The 19,881-nt window shown below is 39.0% G+C and overlaps 1 protein-coding gene across 1 annotated transcript in view; it reads right to left on the minus strand.

Annotated features, from left to right (window-relative positions):
• LOC149284812 (DBH-like monooxygenase protein 1) overlaps positions 1-12,916 on the minus strand; it is a 45,884-nt gene extending 32,968 nt beyond the window's left edge. The window contains exon 1 of the mRNA XM_089496223.1: positions 12,662-12,916. Within this exon, the coding sequence (XP_089352349.1) occupies positions 12,662-12,916 (255 nt within the window). The remainder of the gene's footprint in view (positions 1-12,661) is intronic.
• Between the last annotated feature and the right edge of the window lie 6,965 nt (positions 12,917-19,881).

Below are 19,881 nucleotides of genomic sequence, written 5' to 3' on the forward strand. Positions count from 1 at the left end.
AAGTTATTTAGTATAGTTAACATAGATAAAGAAGAGGCTAAAGGCAAAATGACATTATTTATTATTTTACTCCTATCACTGTATATTCAGCCAGATCACAATATCATGTCAAAGTCATTCAGCTCTTTGCAGAGATTAATCTTGCAAGTAAATAAAATACAGGCACATTGTTGTTTGCATTTTATCTTGTCATTGCTTTCTATATCTTTTTTTCTAGTAAATTGTACATTTAAGTAATTTTTTTAACATACTTAGCAGATATTGGCCTACACAGATTTAATTATTCAAGTAACAGATTTTGAAACTGGAGATTTGTAATTTAACAATAATAAATAAAGCACTGTTCCTAGATGTGATCCTAAATGAGTATATAATTTTTTTTAAGTTGTTCTTTACTTTGTTTTTCTTGAACTGTGAATGCATAGTTATTTACCACAGCACTTCCCATTCAATTAAATTGCTCTCTATGGAAAATGTCCTTCCATTCCAGAAACAGCTGTACTAGCTCTAGCTTTCATATGAATTTACTTTCATGTTTCCGCATGTTTCCTTTTATCTCTGAGATCTTAGAGAACATCATGGGGAAGCAAATAATGTTACTTGTCATCCCAGTCCAGATGCCCGTTGCTCCCTTTTCTGAGACAAGAAGAAAGCATTTTGATAGTATTATCCCCAGGAATACAAAGAAGTAAACTGCCAAAGGGAACTAAAACACATTACAAAGAAATACAAGTACAGTGTTCATACAAACAAAGCCTAAAAGGATATATATTGGGAGCTGCATTTTATAACAAATTAACTATTAACCCCTTTGCGACAATGGTTGATTTTATTTTTTGTACACTTCGTGATAATGGCTGTTTTAACATTTATGCGGTGCTTGCGTTTAGCTGTTATGTTTTTCTTTCTAATTTACTGTACCCACAGAAGTTATATATTTTTTTTCAGGAAAAGAAGGGACTTTCTTTAGATGCCATTATTTTGATTGTATCATCTAATTTACTACAAAAAAGGTATAAAATATGGTGAAAAAAAATTAGAAAAGGGACTTTTTCTGACTTTTACTTGAAAAATCTTTTACTCATCTACAAAAGCTAATGAAAAAAATTCTAAATAGATTCTACTATTTGTCCTGAAATTAGAAATAACCATTGTTTTTCGCATATTGCTGTTTCAAAACTATTTTGTTCAGATTTGTAATAGCTGGGTGATCTGCATAGTCTTCTGAATTAGAAATCTTGGCTATACTTTTGGTCACATATTTCCTATATATATTTATATATATCAAACTATTGTTCTTTTTTCACCATTATCCTGCATGCGGTCCTGATTTAATAATAAATATCCATAACCTTTATAATTTTAGAACAGAAGTCATACGGTGTTTGCTTGTCTGCACAATTAATACTTACAGCTGCAAATATAAAATACATATTTGAAAATAAAATCAGTAGTATGTGTCTAGAAATATTAGGGTCAATGACAATTAGTTCACTATTAAACAGCTCCATGTGTTTTTTTTTCCCTAAAGAAATTCTAAAAAAAACCTTGAAAAAAAAACAGATGAAAGTTAACTCATAAAAAAGAGTAGAAAACAATGGAAATATGCAGTATCCAAACCAAGCGAAAATCAAATTAAGCTTCTAAAATTCCAAATCACAAGACCTGGAAAAATGTAGTGAAATTTTGAGGGAATGGAGCATCTAATAAAATACGTATTGAATTTTACATTAATGTCGGGATAATTTCACAACAGAATAAAAAAATTGTTGTTTGGGAAGTGAATAGGGAACAGTGGGTGTGATTTTAGATATTTTCTGTCCTTACCCTGCCTTTTTATTTTCTTAAGACCCCTTAAATCCTTAGGAAATATTTTATATTTACTGGGGAACTCTCTGGGTTTCACCCGGAGTCTCAAGGTGAAGCCCTGCTAGGTGTCCAGGTCAGTTTCTTATTTCTCTGGGCAGCAGAGTGGTGTTTGGCCATGCAAGAAGGACATCATTGTGTCACAATATATGAGATACGCACGGACCATTTTACAACCACATATTCCATACATGCTTCACACAAAAATAGTTAAACCTCTTCCTGGATATGATCCTCATCCTTATTATCCTACACACTTCCATGTAAATTTGCTTTTAGAGAGAGGAGGCATCACAAGCCTCATTTTTGCATAAGGGTATCTGAATTATGATTCCTGGATTGTATAATGTTTTTTAAAACAATTTAGTAAGTAGTGAGAAGTTCATATGGGTGAAAATGCCTTTTATTTTACAAAACCTCATTTTTTTTAGTAATCATATTGATTGAATTTATCAGTTTTCCTTCCGGTTTCATTGTTGCTTCAGCAGATACTATATTACATGGTAAATTCCTGAACCCGGTAGTTGATTTGTATATGTTTTGGAATTCAATAAAATAATAAACATACATTAGCAGATTTTGCTCACTGCAAATGAAGCTGCCAGGGTAATGGTCCCAATCTCAACACTCTCTTTACCCATTGTACAGCACTGAGTAAGATGATGGCGCTATATGAAACAACAAATAGTAAGTTGTCACAACAGTGATGAAAAGTGATAAAACATCACGTCTCTATACTTAATTAAAACTTAAAAATGCACATCCAACAAAATAGGACAATGATTGAAAAATCTTGAAAAAAATGTAAAGCTGAGCACATATTAAAGTAAAGCTCGTTTTCTTATCCACAAAGTCTCTGGGTGCTATTCTGTGAGTCCTGCATCGGTTTCCTGTTTGTTTTTGGCTTGACCTCGAGTTTGCCTTATCCTATTGTACTGCTGCTTTTGAACCTAGAACTGTGTACTAGACCTCTTGCTTGACATTGTTCTTGCTTTATTCCTGGATCCTGATGCCTTGAGTTGTGCTACAGTATATCTGACCTTGGTCTGACCTGTCAGTGGCGTCTCCAGCTTTCATATTTAGGGGGGCAATTATAAAACGCTACATATACACTATACCGTATTTGCTCGATTATAAGACGAGGTTTTTTCCAGAGCAAATGCTCTGAAAAATACCCCTCGTCTTATAATCGGGGTCGTCTTATAATCAGACCTCAAATAGGTCTGACTATGAGACTAAGATCCAAATCCCCCGCAGCGATGCAGGGGACCTGGATCCAGGGCCGGACTGGGACTGAAAAGCAGCCCTGGAAACATTTGGAGACATACCCGAGTCACACTATTTGCCATACAAAGAGCTTTAAAACATTATTTTTGTCACATTATTTGTATTAAAATGCCAGAAAGCAAGTGTTAAAAGGCCCTAATAAATGAAATACATTAGACATAATGGAATCAAAACATTTGCTACTGATGAAAAAGTTCCATTTTATTCAGTGGAACAAAACAGTGATCACATTATTTTTCACGATATTCTTGTAAGAAACTTTTGGCTATTAATACCACCACAACTGTTCTAGCACTGCATCATCCAATGAATACCTCATCCCAGATACATTATTATTATTTTTTTTTTTTAATGCACACAGTTCATGGTGGAAAGTGGTCTGCCAGTATGTCTATGTAAAAGGTCCTCTCTTAAGGGGGAAGGACTGTGAAACCAACAGGAATAACGAAATTAGTCCTTACAACTAAATTGGGTTTCACTCTGAAGATCCCAACCACCATTCAAGTTTCTGCGATTGATCCTTTGTGATAAAATATGCAGATTAAAATAAGAGTAAATAACACAATACCTTTACTTTTCCTCTCACTCATTTCTGGGCCTAGAAAGTTTTGTCCTCTGAAATGATTACAAATTCAGGAGGGCGTTTTATCTCTGGATAAGTAAACATTAAATAAATCCATTTATTTCTACAGTAAGTACAGTGCACACCGACACCCAGACAGCCTCTGCCACACTGAAGCATAAAACATGTATGTTCTACACTGCTTTGCCATGAACTCCCCCTGTCATTAATCCCCTTATGTATTGATGCCCCAGCCAGGTCCCCCTTTAGTATTAATTACTGTCTTCCCCTCACAACACAACCTTGGGTATTGCCCCCTTTGTGCATTTATTACCCCCACCATTGATTTATGTGATACCCCAGCTAACCCCCTCCCCTGATGCCCCTAACACTTTTGTGAAGCACACTTGTCTATTATTGATGCCCCCCACTGCCATGTGTATTACCCCCCAGCCAACCCCTCCTTTTGTATTATTTAATTTTAAAATTTAATGAAGGCAAACCCCCCTCCCTTGAATATGGGTCTGCTTTCCCCTTTAACCCATAACTATATTTTGGTAATACTACCGGTACTTACATTTTTGTGGGTTTTTTTTTTGTCCTGCTCTCTTGATCTCCTTGACGACGTGACAATCCTTCTGTAAGGAACACTTACTTCTGTGAGGCTGAGCCCGCCCCCTTGAGTGTCACCACACCGTGCCGCCCAATGGCCGTGCCGCAGCTCTTCGACCCTCCCCACAACACGTTCCACACAGCCGCCGTGCTGCTGCAGCGTAAGACAGCCGCTCAGCGGCTGCAAGCAAAATTCAATGTGCCGCCCAATGGCCTTCGTCCCATCCCTTTTGTGGGGTGGGACGAAGAGCAGCGGCAAGGCCATTGGTGTGCACACCAGCCATTTTCATTTCATTAGTAGTCGGTGGAGGCGGACTGGCGGCCGCGCAAAGGCCGCTTTGAACTTTCCTAGCAGCCGCTCAGCGGCTGTCTTTACGCTGCAGCCGCTCACCACAGCGGCTGTGTTGAACGTGTTGTGGGGTGGGACAAAGAGATGTGGCACCGTCAGCCCTCCTCCACCGGCCACTGATGAAATTAAAGCTGCCCAATGGCCTTCGTCCCACCCCTTTTGTGGGGTGGGACAAAGAGCAGAGGAAAGGCCGTTGGGTGGCGCGTTGTGTGCACACAAACCGCTTTAATTTCATCAGTGGCCAGTGGAGGCGGACTGGCGGCCGCGCAATGGCCGCTTTGAAGCTTCCTCGCAGCCGCCTAGCGGCTGTCTTACGATTTTAAGACACTTACGGCCGCCCGATCGGTATCCCGGTGGGCCAGTCCGGCCCTGCCTGGATCCTCCTGTGTTATGCCCCCCAACTTACCGGTGCTTCTGAGTCCCCGGTACTTAGTCCGGGCAGCGTGTAGAGCTCTAAATGATTCGCGTAGACAACTTCCGCTCAAGCGGAAGGCATTTCTGGAGGCAGAGTGCTCTGTGAAGGCATATCATGGGGCACAGTGGCATTTAGAGGGTTAAAAGGCATATCATGGGGCACAGTGGCATATAGCGGTATAAGGCATTTCTGGAGCAGAGTGGCAAGCTAGGGGGCAGATGTGCATAACTGGGGGGGGAAGGTTGAAAAAAAAGGAAATAAAAACAAACTAGTTTTCTCAATCATAGCTTTTATTAACAAACAATTGTTCACATAGTTTACATGAATTAACATTTACTGGTAAAACTTTTTTTCCTATAGGGTCATCTTATATTCAGGCTTTTTCTTTTTTCATAAATTAACATTCAGATTTTGGGGGGTCGTCTTATAATCAGGGATCAGGGCCGTCTTATAATCGAGCAAATACGGTATATACACACCGTATATATGTGTGTAACTATATATATATATAAATATATATATATAATGTATATATACACATTAGACATGCATTTTTAACTACATAATATGTACTTATCTCTTTGAAGTCAATACTATGATTGAAATATGATTTCAAAATAACAGCTGAACTGGCAGTTAGTTTTTATTCTTTAATATGAGCCCCTGCTGCCAATAGATATTAATATTAGCTAGGGATGCACCGAAATGAAAATTCTGGACCGAAACCGAAAACTCCCCCCAACACAACCACAATTTTATTAAAAGTAAGTAACACTTCAAAATTGGACACATATATGATTGTTTACAGCAATCACACTCCTATCATGCCCAGGATGTACTGGTATGCCTGGGTATGATAGGAGTGTCATTTCTGTTAGCAATCGTATATATATATATATATATATATTTTTTTTTAAATATTAATATAAAAGTGTGGTTAACACACCAAAATTGGACAAAAAAAATCAACAAAAGTGACTACACTCCTAAGTGGAAATGTCCAAATTGGGCCCAAAGTGTCAATATTTTGTGTGGCCACCATTATTTTCCAGCACTGCCTTAACCCTCTTGGGCATGGAGTTCACCAGAGCTTCACAGGTTGCCACTGGAGTCCTCTTCCACTCCTCCATGACATCATCACGGAGCTGGTGGATGCCTTCTCCTCCCACAACCTTCCGTCGGATGCCACATAGATGCTCAATAGGGTTTAGGCCTGGAGACATGCTTGGCCAGTCCATCACCTTTACCCTCAGCTTCTTTAGCAAGGCAGTGGTCATCTTGGAGGTGTGCTTGGGGTGGTTATGTTGGAATACTGCCCTGCAGCCCAGTCTCCGAATTCATTGGAATTCATGGTTCCCTCAATGAACTGTAGCTCCCCAGTGCCGGCAGAACTCATGCAGGCCCAGACCATGACACTCCTACCACCATGCTTGACTGTAGGCAAGACACACTTGTCTTTGTACTTTTGTGAGATACTGTATATAATTGCTAACAGCAATCACACACCTACATGCTGGAACCTGGGCACGATAGGAGTGTGAGTACAGCCTCCCTATGCCATTCTTACCCCACACACACACACTCATTCACAAACATTCATTGACTCATATTCTTTCAGATACTTGCTCATTCACCATACCCCACCCCTTACCTGAACTGCAGATCTCTCACTCGCAGACTACCGCAAGGACCCTGCTGCTTCCCTCTGTGTTGCTCGCACTCTGTGCAAACAACTTCTCTTGTGTTGTCCAGCACAGGGGACGAAGGAACGGAGCAGGGTCATGTGACTCTACTGGGTTTCTGCTTCTCCTGGCCGGTACAACATACAATTAGACCCTGTTGCCAGTATATTTTATATTGAAAACAAATTGGACCCCAGGAAAGCATTACCTTGGGCCCCGCCCCACGCTCCCTAGCATGCAATCACTCCCTCTGCTACCAAACCAAAAAAAAAAAATTACATACTGACTGCAGATTAGGGAAAGACTGAGAGAGTCAGTGCAGTATTCCCTCTTTCTGACCCTACCGTGACATTGAGAGGTCCTCTCCCCCGTAATCATCCCCAGAGTCTTTGTCCCCTCATTCACTAAACCACACATCTCTTTTATATACTCCCTGTAGTTCAGGTATAGATCAAATAAACAAATGTAAACAGCACATGCATGTATAGATCAACTGAATAAGACATAAAAACTCTGTATTTGCAGGTACACATAAATACCAGCACTGGAGGTATAGCTCAATTGGAATTCACATAAAAACTCAGCATTAAAGGTATAGAAAACCCCCTGAATTACAGGCATAGATCACAGGTTGCACAACCCAAAGGTCAGCCCTGGCATCCACACTGACCAGCACCCAAAATATACATAGAACGTGACATCTTTGTCCCCAATCAGCCCAGCATGAGTCAACTTTGTCACCAAACAGGCCAACGTACGACATCTTTGTCCCAAACAGCCCACCCTGTGCCATCTTTGTCCCATAAACAGGCAATTGCCCCAGGCGGCACTTTGCCGCCCCAAGCGCTTTTTTCTTTTTTAAAGCTGAGGAGAGAGAGGGGCGCCGAGTGGTTTTCGCTTACCCGCTCGGCACCCCTCTCTCTCCTCTGCGAGCCCTCTAGCTCGGTCTCGGTGCTGGCTTGTAATGCTGAGCGCCGGAAGTGATGTCAATTTCCGGCGCTCAGCATTACAAGCCGGCACCGTGGCAGAGCAGGGAGACTCGCCGCAGGACTGGTTAAAGGTAAGTACAAAGGGGGGGGGTAGGGTAGATAATAGGGAGGGAGGGTAGATAATAGGGAGGGAGGGTAGATAATGGCGTCGGCGAAGTTTAAAATGCCGAAGTTTCTCACCATCTATCCTTTTCCCCGCTTTGGAGTTCACTTACCTTGCAGAGGCCCTGTGGTGGGAGCACAAGGCCTCTGTCTCACAGCTCTGTCACAGTGCACGTTGCTTTACTGGTGAGTGCCGGAATATGACATCATATTCCCGCGCTCAGCATGAAATGCCGGCACTGCGACCAGGACAGAGGGCTCGTGGAGGAGAGTGAGGAGGCTCCGAGCTTTTGCTGAAAAATTTTTCCTGAGCAACCACCTGGCGCCCCTCTCTCTCCTCTGCATCAATCAGTTCTCCCTCGTGGCTGCAGAAAAAAACAAAACAAAAAAAAACGGCATTTCAATTGGGGGGGCACACGGTGGGGCACAGCATGATGTAGGGGGGCCATGGCCCCCTCCTGCCGATGCTACTGTGTACTAGGTTATACCAACTCTGCATTGTGGATCCTAATCATGACACCTAAACCTGGAGCAACAACCCCCTAAAGCCCCTTATCCCTTCTGTTCTCTGTAAGTTAATCGTTGTTTGGTGCCACTGATTCTCCAGTCACCTTTCTTTTTAAAAATTCTAATTTTCACTTCTCCGTTCTATGTACACATAGTATTATTTTTCACCCTTCCCTGAGTGTCTTTCAACTGGATTTCACTCATCTTCCCTGAATGAGTCCTTAAACTCTCATACATACTCAAATGCATGTTTACACAAATTCACTCATGCTCACACATTTACATTTAATCACTATATAAATAATAAATCCCTCTGAATGTACTTTAAATCTCCAGAAGATTTTGTATATTTTTAAAAATAATAAAACGCATGCATATGAAATGCAGCATTTTCCCCTTTTTTAATTGGCACGAGATAGATCAAGTTATTCAAATAATTAGGAAATTTTATAAGACATGCCCGAGGGTCTGAAAGTAGAACTAATCCTTCCCGTGGGAAAATACAAGTAACGTTTTTGTTTTTCGGTTTTCAATGTAATTCATAACATCAAAATATTGCTCCATAGTTTCAGGGATTCAGCAGCAGATAGGAATCTTGACTACCCATTTCCCTGTCTGCAGCAAAACCTCAGTGCAAATTTATGTACAAGGCATGCCTTTAACAAACAGCTACAGAACAAGTATAAATGCCTAACCACTCCGTCTAGGTCACCATATACTCTAACAAATTCCTTCATCCAAATCATATACAAAAGGTATTATGAGATGTGCTGGTTAAGCTTTGTATATATTGTCAGACATTTTTTTCCCTTAAGTCAGCTCTAAATTGCTTGCTATGTTTTTGGGGTATTTTAAAATGTCAATAAGCAAACCTTATGTATATTAAGGTAACAAATGTGTAAACCTTAGTTTTAAGGAATTACGGTAAGGTAAGAATGCAACAGTACTTGTCAGGCTCATCATATCTCAGCCCTTGCTGGATGTTGGAGTCCAGTGCGCAGGAGTGTAAGAACGCACACAGTGAGACACAAACGCGCCAAAAGCTGAATGTTTGAATATAGGTATTTTAAGCAAAGCAGATACATCTCACCATAAGTAGCAGATGAGGAGACATATCAAGTTTACAGACTGCTGAGGAGTACAAAGTTAGAATAGTCCAGTTAAGAATCCAAAAGTGTTTGGGACAGGTAGCAATCAAAAGGGGTAAATCCAATAGGCAGTCCAAGTAAAAAGGGTAACAGGCTGGCAAAAGGGTAAATCCAAGAGACAGATCCAGAGTCTGGCATGAACTATAGCTCCAAAGTACCTTAATGAACTCGCACCTCTGTTACTGAGAGGTAGGGATATAAAGCATGTCTACTAGGCCAGGTGTGGTGATGACATAGGCTTCAGGTGAGGCTTTATAGCAAAACCAACACAGCTGAACATAAATACACAGAAAGCGGGTTCTAAACATAACCAGACAAGACGTACATGGTAAAGGACGCCACAAAGGACAGGGAACAAGGCAAGGAACACAAGGGATGGAGTGAGGAGCCGAGATCCTCAGACACTTCTCCTTTAAGCAAGGATAGGATATCTCAAACGGGACATAGGGAGAGGAGGGAGGAACCGAGATCCTCAGATGTGTAAGGGGAAAAGGTCAAAGGTACTTAAAATACAGATACACAAACAAAACAGCAAACTGTGGAGAGCAGATCAACTCCAGGCAGACATCTTAAAGGGGCATCCAAGCCTGGCAGTTTGCAGGGCTGGGGCCGAATCCTGATGGTAAATGGTAAGCATCAGGAACTTGGGTAGGGGGACTCTTCCCTTAACTAAGTACTTGTTTTCCTTTCTTTTAATGGTTTTTAAACAATGCATATGAAAGTACTTACATTAGTTGTTTGGAGGGCCTGGTGCACTGCGGTTAAGCAGAGGTGCAAAATTAACTTAATAAGACTAATTTTATAGAAGGCTGAAATGAGGGAAGAGCAGCAGGAGGAAATTTTCTCATTTTTGTTCCCAATTTTAGTTTCTGCAAACTACATGCATACGAGCTCAGCGTACATGAGGCATCAATGAGTAAATATGAAATCTAAGCAATGCTGAATGCTAATATCACCCCTAACATCATGAACATTACAGTTTTCAACCTGGAATCTCTCCCTAATGGGCTTCCGGTAAGTATCTTAATTCTCTGGGTAAGGGAGCCATGTATGGCCCCCTCACTCACCACTATGGCCCTGACCCACACAGGTCTTGTCCCACCAAGCCAGATCCTGCCAGTTTCCTGTCCCTTTAAAGTCAAACTGTGACTAACCATGCCCCGCTCACTTGCCACAGCCATACCCCTTCATATCCTCTATAACATCCAGGAGTAGGCAGCTAACCCTGGGATTTTCACAAAGATGATGAACACTATTTTGTTAAATCATTTATTTGTGTGGATGCTCTGAAAGCTATCAATGCTATCTACCATGTGGTAGAACCAAATATGTAAGACATCTAATCTCATGTTGCCAGGGAGAAGAAAACAACTGTTTGAAATAAAAATCATAGAACAAGTGTTTAAAAAAACCCCAAAAGCATATGACATGCTGTGTGGTCTTGCATTTAACCCCTTAAGCACCAGGGTTATTTTACAATAGGGGACCAGAGCTATTTTTGTGGTTTTTATGTCCTTCAAATTAGTCTACCCACATGAAATTATATTATTTATGAATACAATTTTAAAAATGCAGAAGTAAATTGTACACAGCTAGTGCAAAAAAAATATCTGTCGTAACTCGCTTCTAACTTGCCCTGATTTGGAAACCACCTTATATGCCAATATGATTTTCATTTATTTAAAGTTTTTTTTGTTTTATTTTTGGGGGCAGATCTGCTACAGACAAACTCCTCAGGTTATGGCGTGGTTAGCAACAACAGTGTACCTGTGATCACAGTGATGTGGTTGCTGTTTAAACCAGTGATGTACCATTTTTTTACGACGTACCTGGTACGTCATTAGTTGCGATGAAGTTAAGAACCCTGATGGTTTTTAAAAACAACATGTTATATGGGGTTATAAAAGTTAATTTACTGTGATGTTTTAAAGTGCTGTTGTTACCATAGCAACTATATGAATATGCTGATTGGACCATTTTCAAAATGTCATACTAGAATCTCTTATAGAATCCAGTTCTGTTTTTCCCTTTTATATTGTTTTATTGTTTGACTTCGGTGTTTTTTTGGTTTTAAAAGCATATATGAATGCATCTTATTCAGTCACATATTCAGTGTAAATCCACTAAAAATGTATCCCTTTATTTGGACTATCCATTATGATGCAAGACATATGTTTAATTTTATATCTATATTTATATTAATTATGACACAAATACTACATCATAACATATAACTAGCATATAGAAAGTAAGTAATAAAGTAGTTGTCTGTTTAAAATTGTCAGTTGATCTAAAATAGTAACCTAATATCAGAATGTGTCTTCATCAAAGGGTATTAGATAGGAACTCTTACATTTGACTATTTTCTATTGTGACAAGAGACTAAAGAGTCAATAGATTTTCTGCTCTGTAAATAGTTGACTCTTTGGATAGTGTTCCCATTACTAGACTTTTTGTTGAACTTGCAGACACTTTCATTTTGTACAGGCTTTTTGTTAAATCTTAATTTTTATTATTTTATTTCTTCATTGACAAATAGCTGAGTAAGGATCAATGGTTTTCATTGAATTACTTCTTTGTTAACTACTTATGCATTATCTCTTTATACAACACTGTAAGCAGATGGTGGGTGTTAATTTAAACAGTGAGATGGTAATAATTCAGATACTTAAAGATGTACTTCAGGCTTCTATGTCTTGCAATGGAAGCGCAACACCTTGGAAAGCATATAAAAGGCTCTGTTTTCTTATTGACCAACTATAGTAGTGAATTAAATTGCTGGTATGCAACATCACATTTTAGCACTATTTGTTCCGCATTAGAAAAGAAAATGCATGATCAACATCATTATAGGGGTAGACCTCATGTCCACTAAAGCCCCTTACTGAGAACTTATTTAAGAGGAGCAAGAGTACATGTTGCAACCCCCCCCAACTATGGCATTATTAAGCCCCCTGACAAATTCCCACTGTTTGCAATGATTTTGTGGCCTTTGCGAAGGAGAATCAGAGAAAGATTTCCATTTGTCTGGTCAAAAGGAAAACAGAAACCCAGTTCTGTGACATATGATATTTATTAATATGATCAAAACGCGCATTTCCTCTATAGTCAATGGCTAAGATATGTAAGTTAATATTCTCACCTGCAAGTATGGCTTGCCTTTTTCCACTCCACCGATTACTATGTCAGAACTGGCCATGGCACCGTTTGGAGAGAAGCCAAACCCTACATAACCTAAAGTCTCCACCTGCAGTAAGAAGGTTATTGTCTCCCCTTGGTAACTCCAATGTATGTTGTATTTGCCTTGCCAATCCAGGACAGCACTGTGACTGTAAGAACGCAGATCTAGACTTAGAGCTTCAGCAGCCAAAGAAAGGACAAGCAGTAAAACAGGCATCTTCTTCTAATGTTTCCTCTGTAATAGGGAGATGACAGACTGAAAATATTTTTTTCTTAAATTTCTTCCTTTCCCTCCCACAGTACTTAACTATACCCAGCACCTCTAGTCCAATAGTATGAACTCTGGAGAACAGGGGAGGAGTGAAATGTGAAGAGTACCGTGTTGCTGTGGGGCTTCTTTGTGGAGCATATCCCTAACAGGAAGAAATAAGCATGGCTCTGAGGTTTAGCTAGTTAACTAAACTCTTTAATACCCTGAGGGGAAGCTGCCTTGATGCGCAGTGCATATGGCATGCTGTTACAAGTGGGTACTACTCATCTTTGTGCAATAGATTTTTTTTGTCTTTGTATTATTCCTGTGTGCCAAATATGAAGAGTTCACTTAGACCTCTGGAGCTGCACAAACTGAGCTTGCTTTATTCACATTTTAAGTACTTTAAAGTACATTACTACTGTCTTACCCCCTCTTGTGGTTGAAAGGAAAAATGCAACCAACTATGTTAAGAGATAAGGATTCCCACAAAAAACCTTGAAAGAAAATTAGATTGGAATATGACTGATATTTTTTTTTGTTTGGGTGCTGCTATATACTAACAATATTAATTCCAAAGCTAAACCTCTGGTCATTCCTGCACATTCCAGGATGTGCATTGGATTGCTTGCAGTGGCGTCGGCAGGGGGGGGCCAGAGGGGGCCATGGCCCCCCTAAATCATGCTGTGCCCCCCGGTGTGCCCCCCCAATTGAAACGCCGTCTTTTTTTTTTTTTTTTTTAATAGATCCGGAGGAGAGAGAGAGAGGCGCCGAGCGGTCGCTGAGGAATAAGTTCTCAGCGACCGTTCGGCGCCTCTCACTCTTTTCCGCGACCGCGAGGCCTCTGCCTTGGTCGCAGTGCCGGCATTTCAAGCCGAGCGCCGGTATATGATGTCATATCCGGCGCTCAGCAATGAAGCCGCGCACACTGCGGCAGAACCAGGAAGACAGAGACCTCGCGATCCCGCCGCTGGACTTCTACAAGCCCAAGGTAAGTGAACTTCAAAGGGGGGGGAGGAGGGTAGAAAGTTAGGAGGGGGTTAGAGAGTGAAAAGAGGTAGATAGGAAGTGAGAAGAGGTAGATAGGGATACATTGGGAGGGAGAGAGGGGGTAGATAGGATAGATTGGGAGGGAGAGGGGGTAGTTAGGATAGATTGGGAGGGAGAGGGGGTAGTTAGGATAGATTGGGAGGGAGAGGGGGTAGTTAGGATAGATTGGGAGGGAGAGGGGGTAGTTAGGATAGTTTGGGAGGGAGAGGGAGATATTAACATATATTGGCAGCAGGGGCTAATATTAATATTAATTGGCAGCAGGGTCTAGTATTTATATATATATCGGCAGCAGGGGCTAATATTAATATATATTGGCTGCAGGGGCTAAGTTTATATATATATTGGCTGCAGGGACTAATAATATATATTGGCAGTAGGGGCTAATATTAATATATACTGGTAGCAGGGTCAAATATTAATATATATCGGCAGCAGGGTATAATTTTTATGTATATCGGCAGCAGGGTATAATATAAGTATATATCCGCAGCAGGGGCTAATATCAATATATATCCGCAGCAGGGGTTAATATTAATATATATCAGAAGCAGGGTGTAATATTTCTATATATTGTCATCAGCAGGGGCTAATATTAAAGAATGAGAAATAACTGCCTAACGTGTGTGTGTATATGTGTGTATATATATATATATATATATATATATATATATATATATATATATATATATATAGTGTATATGTACCGTTTTATAATTGGCCCCCATACTTTGGTTCCTGGCCCCCCATGTGCCCCCCCTAAATATGAAAGCTGGAGACGCCACTGATTGCTTGCTCTTAGGAACATTTCCACCAAAGTTGGCAAGTTCATCCACTATAATGCACATTTCAATGGATAAAGAGACTTTAGAGAAATGTCACTGATATAATTTTACATCATAGAGGATCAGTATAGCTCTTCCTACAGCAGAAATTTGTTCTGGGACGGGCCCTCACAAAGCACAGTAAAGTCAGAGTTATTATTTATTATTGTATTGCACTTGGCGCCAGCCTGGACAGGCATAACTTACTCTACAGTGAGTTTTAAGTGAGTTTCTTTTTTGTGTTGCTTATTGATTGTCCTTTTTTTAGTTTTGGATTTCTTTTTGGATATACAAATCCCAGTATTTATATCTTTATTGTTTGTCTATATTGTTTTTTGTTTTAAATGTATTTTTAATATTTTTTTTTGCTTTTTAATTTTTTTTTATAATATATATATATTTATTTATATATTTATATATTCATATATTGCTTGAGTGCTGTCTTCTTTTAGTTCATTTTTTGTCATCACAGGTTTTCCCTAACCAAGTGGAACTCCATACCCCTAGCTGCTTTGTTTGCAAATATCGACATATTGAATACTATCTACTATTTTTCTTCTTCACACTACTTCCACTGATAGAGATAAGATTGGTAATTATCACTGGATTTTACTACTAAGAGTCCTATTTTTGAATAATAGTTGGGGTTTTTACACTTGATTGACATACTTTAATATATACATATATTTTTTCTATTGTATTTAGAGCCATCGTATTTCATACGTATTTTCATCGTATTTCATAGATTTATGAGACCAAAAAAAAAACTATAGAAATTATTTTATTATATTTTATTTACGGAAACATATTCCAACCAGACGGTCCTGTTGTCCTCCAATGTTTGTATGTTTTCTGTATTTCTCAAATTTCAGAGGAAGTCTGGTTTGGCAGAGCTCCTCTCTCTGTTCTCTCTTTGATTCCCCTCCCCACACCGTAGACGTTTTTGTTTATTGTTTTAATTTTAAAAATTAACTCCTAGTGAAGAGACAAGTGCTGTGTGATACTAAAATTTTAAGAATATAACCTGTATTTGAGAAATTCAGTAGCATATGGATGCTCAGAGGACCAAATGGTGCTGCCTGAAAGAAATAAATCGATGTTCTTTAGCAAATCAAAAACTGATTTATTAATGTAACAATCTAAAAAAATCCTGGGCATTTAGAGCCCTTAAAATTGTAATGTTCCTTCTGGCAAGATCCACATGAAAAGGCACTAAAAAGGGTAAGGCCAGTTACACAAATTCATCTTGACCATGAAATACTTGGTTTTGGAAATGTGACAGGTTAATTATGTAGCTTTGGTAAGGATAGTTATCCTAGGTTTGATTTTCTCATTTGTTCCTAAACGTGATCCCTAACAGCAGGAGATTAACTAGTGCAACATCTAAAAGTGGACATTCTAACCTTTATGCATTTTCATGTTTGGATGTAATGCTGCTATTTTGGATGTGTGTTAATTTTGTTGGCTTTTTGGGTGCAAAAACCCAACAAACATTTAACCTCCAATGGTGTGTTCTTATCCCCCTTCAAACATGGTCTCAACCCTCCCATTTTAAACAAGTCTTCCCTAGACCCCACATTGCTCACCAAATCCTGTCACCTTCACTTGTGAAATGGCTCTCAAATGTGTGCTAACCACACAGGAGTGTACTAAAATGTTAAACAGTTCCCTTTGTTTATATCCCACCTGGATTATTGCAATTCCCCACCTCCACCTTTTCCCCCATTCACCTCTCCAATCCACCCTGAATACTTCTGCCAGACTTCTTCTGGTGTCCAATGTGCCAGTTCCATTGGCTCTCCATACAGTCCAGAATTCAAGTTAAACTCTTCCCCTACAGAGCCCTTAACAACTTGTATCTCCAAATGTTTTAACTACAGCAGAACCTGCACCTCTTCTATTGCTCTCACCTCTTCCCAGATGCATTTCCAGGATTTTATATGTGCTGTAATATTTTCTGTAATTCTACACCCCATTCTGCCGGACTCTTTTCTACTTACACTAATTTTAGATTACCACTAGAAACCCACATAATCAGAGAAGAATACAAGCTACACTCAACCTGCATCCTGATGGAACATCATGTACCTCGATACTACTGACTTCTTCACATCACCACTACAATCAAATCATCACACAAGCAGCCCCCTTTCCTTTCCTCCTCAGCCTCCTAATAGATTGTAAGCTCCAAAGAGCAGTTCCCTCTTTGCCGACTACGTCTAAATATTGTATTTTGTCAATGTTTATTTTCACTGACCCTCTATTATAAAAAGTGCTGTGGAATATACTGGGGTTCTATAATATGAAATTTATTGTAATAAAAATGCATTCATAAATCTATTGTTTGACATGACGTTTTTTTTCATTTCCACACCTACAGTGTAATACAATGCACTACATGTAATACAATTATGATGGTTTATAAAATGTCTCAACTTTTTTTCTTCATAGTTTTAATATTGGCTTAGTTACAGTTCATTTCCATTCTACCATATGTACATATTTTTTAATGGGGGAAAAATCTACAAGCTCAACAACAACCTTTTTCACATCAATTTTCTGCATAAAATACACATTTTGTGTGCTTTATACTTTGTATTATTCTCTGATAATATTGTCATAGAATAAGCGCAAACATAGGATAAACATGGCACATATATTTTATAAATCTTTTATAACTCCATAACACACAGTGTTTTGCACAGTCACAGTTGGATGTGTTAATAAACTAGCAATAGCCATAGATTTTAGGTTTCTTAACCCCGTGTTAAACTGATAATTTACTTGACTTGTTGTATCAGCGGAATTCAGGCATGTAATTCATAGTCATACAGTCCCTGGTGAGGGTCGCTCAGCTAAATGTGGTTACTTAACATGTCATAGCTAATTATATATTTTTACTAAATGACATTTGATTGCTGAAATGGCAAAAATCATTCTGTCAGTATAGGCATCATATCAAATTTCAAACAATACAAAAAAATCATTCTTGGATTACCTAGTTTCTGTTGGCTGCATGCATAATATAACCAGCTAATTCGCTTTACAGGTAAATTTCGTAATTAAGGGAAAGTAAAATTAAAAAGCGAGAGAAAAAACCCCTGTAAGAGGATCAAATTAGCAGAGTATTTACATTTCATGAATGTTCTAATAAAATTGTATAGGTCTTAAAAGGTGCGGTTCCACTGGAGTTCATATTAACTCAATTATATTCATCCAAGTTTGCTCACATACAATGGCGTTAACTCTGGAGAATCAAAACCCACTGCCCTTAATTTATACAGCGATATGTATGTCAGCCTACAGGGTAAGATGTTGAGGAGCTGCTGCTGTTTTTGTGACTACTTCCTGATTACACCCTAATCTTCCTTTTGTCATGGTATATATTTTGTGTAAAATGTTTTTTTTCTTATGCTAGGTCATTCTGATCCCTCTCTAAATTTAAATTATGTTTTTTTACGATTTATTTATTTATTTATTTTTAACTTGTAGCTCCCTTCAGGATTCTTTTTATAACATAACTACTCTGATGAAACAATTTCTTTTTCCTGCCTTGATGTACAGGCAACATCTTATTTTGTGTCAACACTTTGTACCTGAAGAGACTTCTGTTGTGATGTTACACTGACACTTAGTGGACAAATCAACACTATGTAGCCATTTATTGGATACTGGAAATATACTTTTTCTTCTTTTTGTATATTAAAATAAATGTTTTATACTTCCTGTTTCATAAAGAAAGCCACCAATCACACTCTCTAGAATGTTAAGCAAATAAACCTTAGCAGATGGCACTAAGGGGTAAGAGGTGGAAAGATGCGATAGATACACATAGAAACATATAATACAACATACAGGATGGAAGTTTATTGAAATACAGGATAAATGATCGAACAAGAGGTCATAATCTAAAACTAGAGGGTCAGAGGCTTAGATGTAACGGAAGGCACTTTACTGAGCGGGTGGTAGATAATTGGAACAGCCTCCAAGCAGAATTTAAACATGCAAGGTATACCCATATGATCGGGTGCTACAGTGTGTGGGCACCAGCTGGATATGCCAGGGCCACCTCATCATCCTCAGTCTGGCCCTGTAATACTCTAGAGAGGGAGGTTTATCAATAGCCATTGCATGGAAGGACATGAAAAATAAGTGAAGTTTATGCTAAGATTTAATTGCATAAAAATAGAAACATTCAGTGCTTGCTTTTGTGTCATATGGCAACTGATTGAAGAATTATTTATGGAAACGTTTTGGTCGTTTAACAGTCCTATGAATAATGTTTCTAATGTTGCATTTTGTTATACAAGAGTTACATTTGGGAGAGTTGGCGGAACAGCAACTTTAACACTCAGGTCAGCATAATAATAATAATAATCCAATGTTAAACACCATTGCATGCTACATCTAACTAAATCTGCACCTGAATTTAAAAGGAACAAAGATCATTAATGGTATTTGTAAAAAAGTTAGAAACAGTGTTTCAAGGAAATCAAGACTTCCGATAATTTGCCAGGGATTACTGAATACAGGTTGTGCTTAGAAGTAGCTGCATTTCACAATTTGCAGTTTAACTTACTTTACTGTCCGAAGAGGATCATATATAACTACATACAGCATAATAATAAACCCTAAATCAAATTAATCATGTCAAGGATAGGTCCTGATGGAATGAAAAAAGTTTAAAATACACACTGAAATATTAGTTTAGCCCTCTGCAACAACTTATGACATCTGAAACCATCAAAGCTTGAATGAGTCTATACCCAACATCCCTAAAGATATCTTTTTACTAACGACTAAATCTTCTATTGATCCAAAGCTAGCTATACCCATTTTTTGCATCCATCACTAAATGATTCCATCATATTCTGACAGTGTCCAAGATTGTGCTTATAATCTATAAACCCATCTATATCTATGGAGGGCTGGCACCTCCTGGCCCCTGGGGGGGCATATAACGAACTTACACACATCTACTTGAACTATGAGGTCATGTTGCTCTGCGTCAGGCTGGACCTATGGGGAATCAGCACCCACCTGGGTATACGTCCCTGT

Source organism: Sceloporus occidentalis, unplaced genomic scaffold (assembly GCF_023333645.1).
Source record: "Sceloporus occidentalis isolate IW3139 unplaced genomic scaffold, rSceOcc1.0.p SCAF_88, whole genome shotgun sequence".
NCBI classification, from domain to species: domain Eukaryota; kingdom Metazoa; phylum Chordata; class Lepidosauria; order Squamata; family Phrynosomatidae; genus Sceloporus; species Sceloporus occidentalis.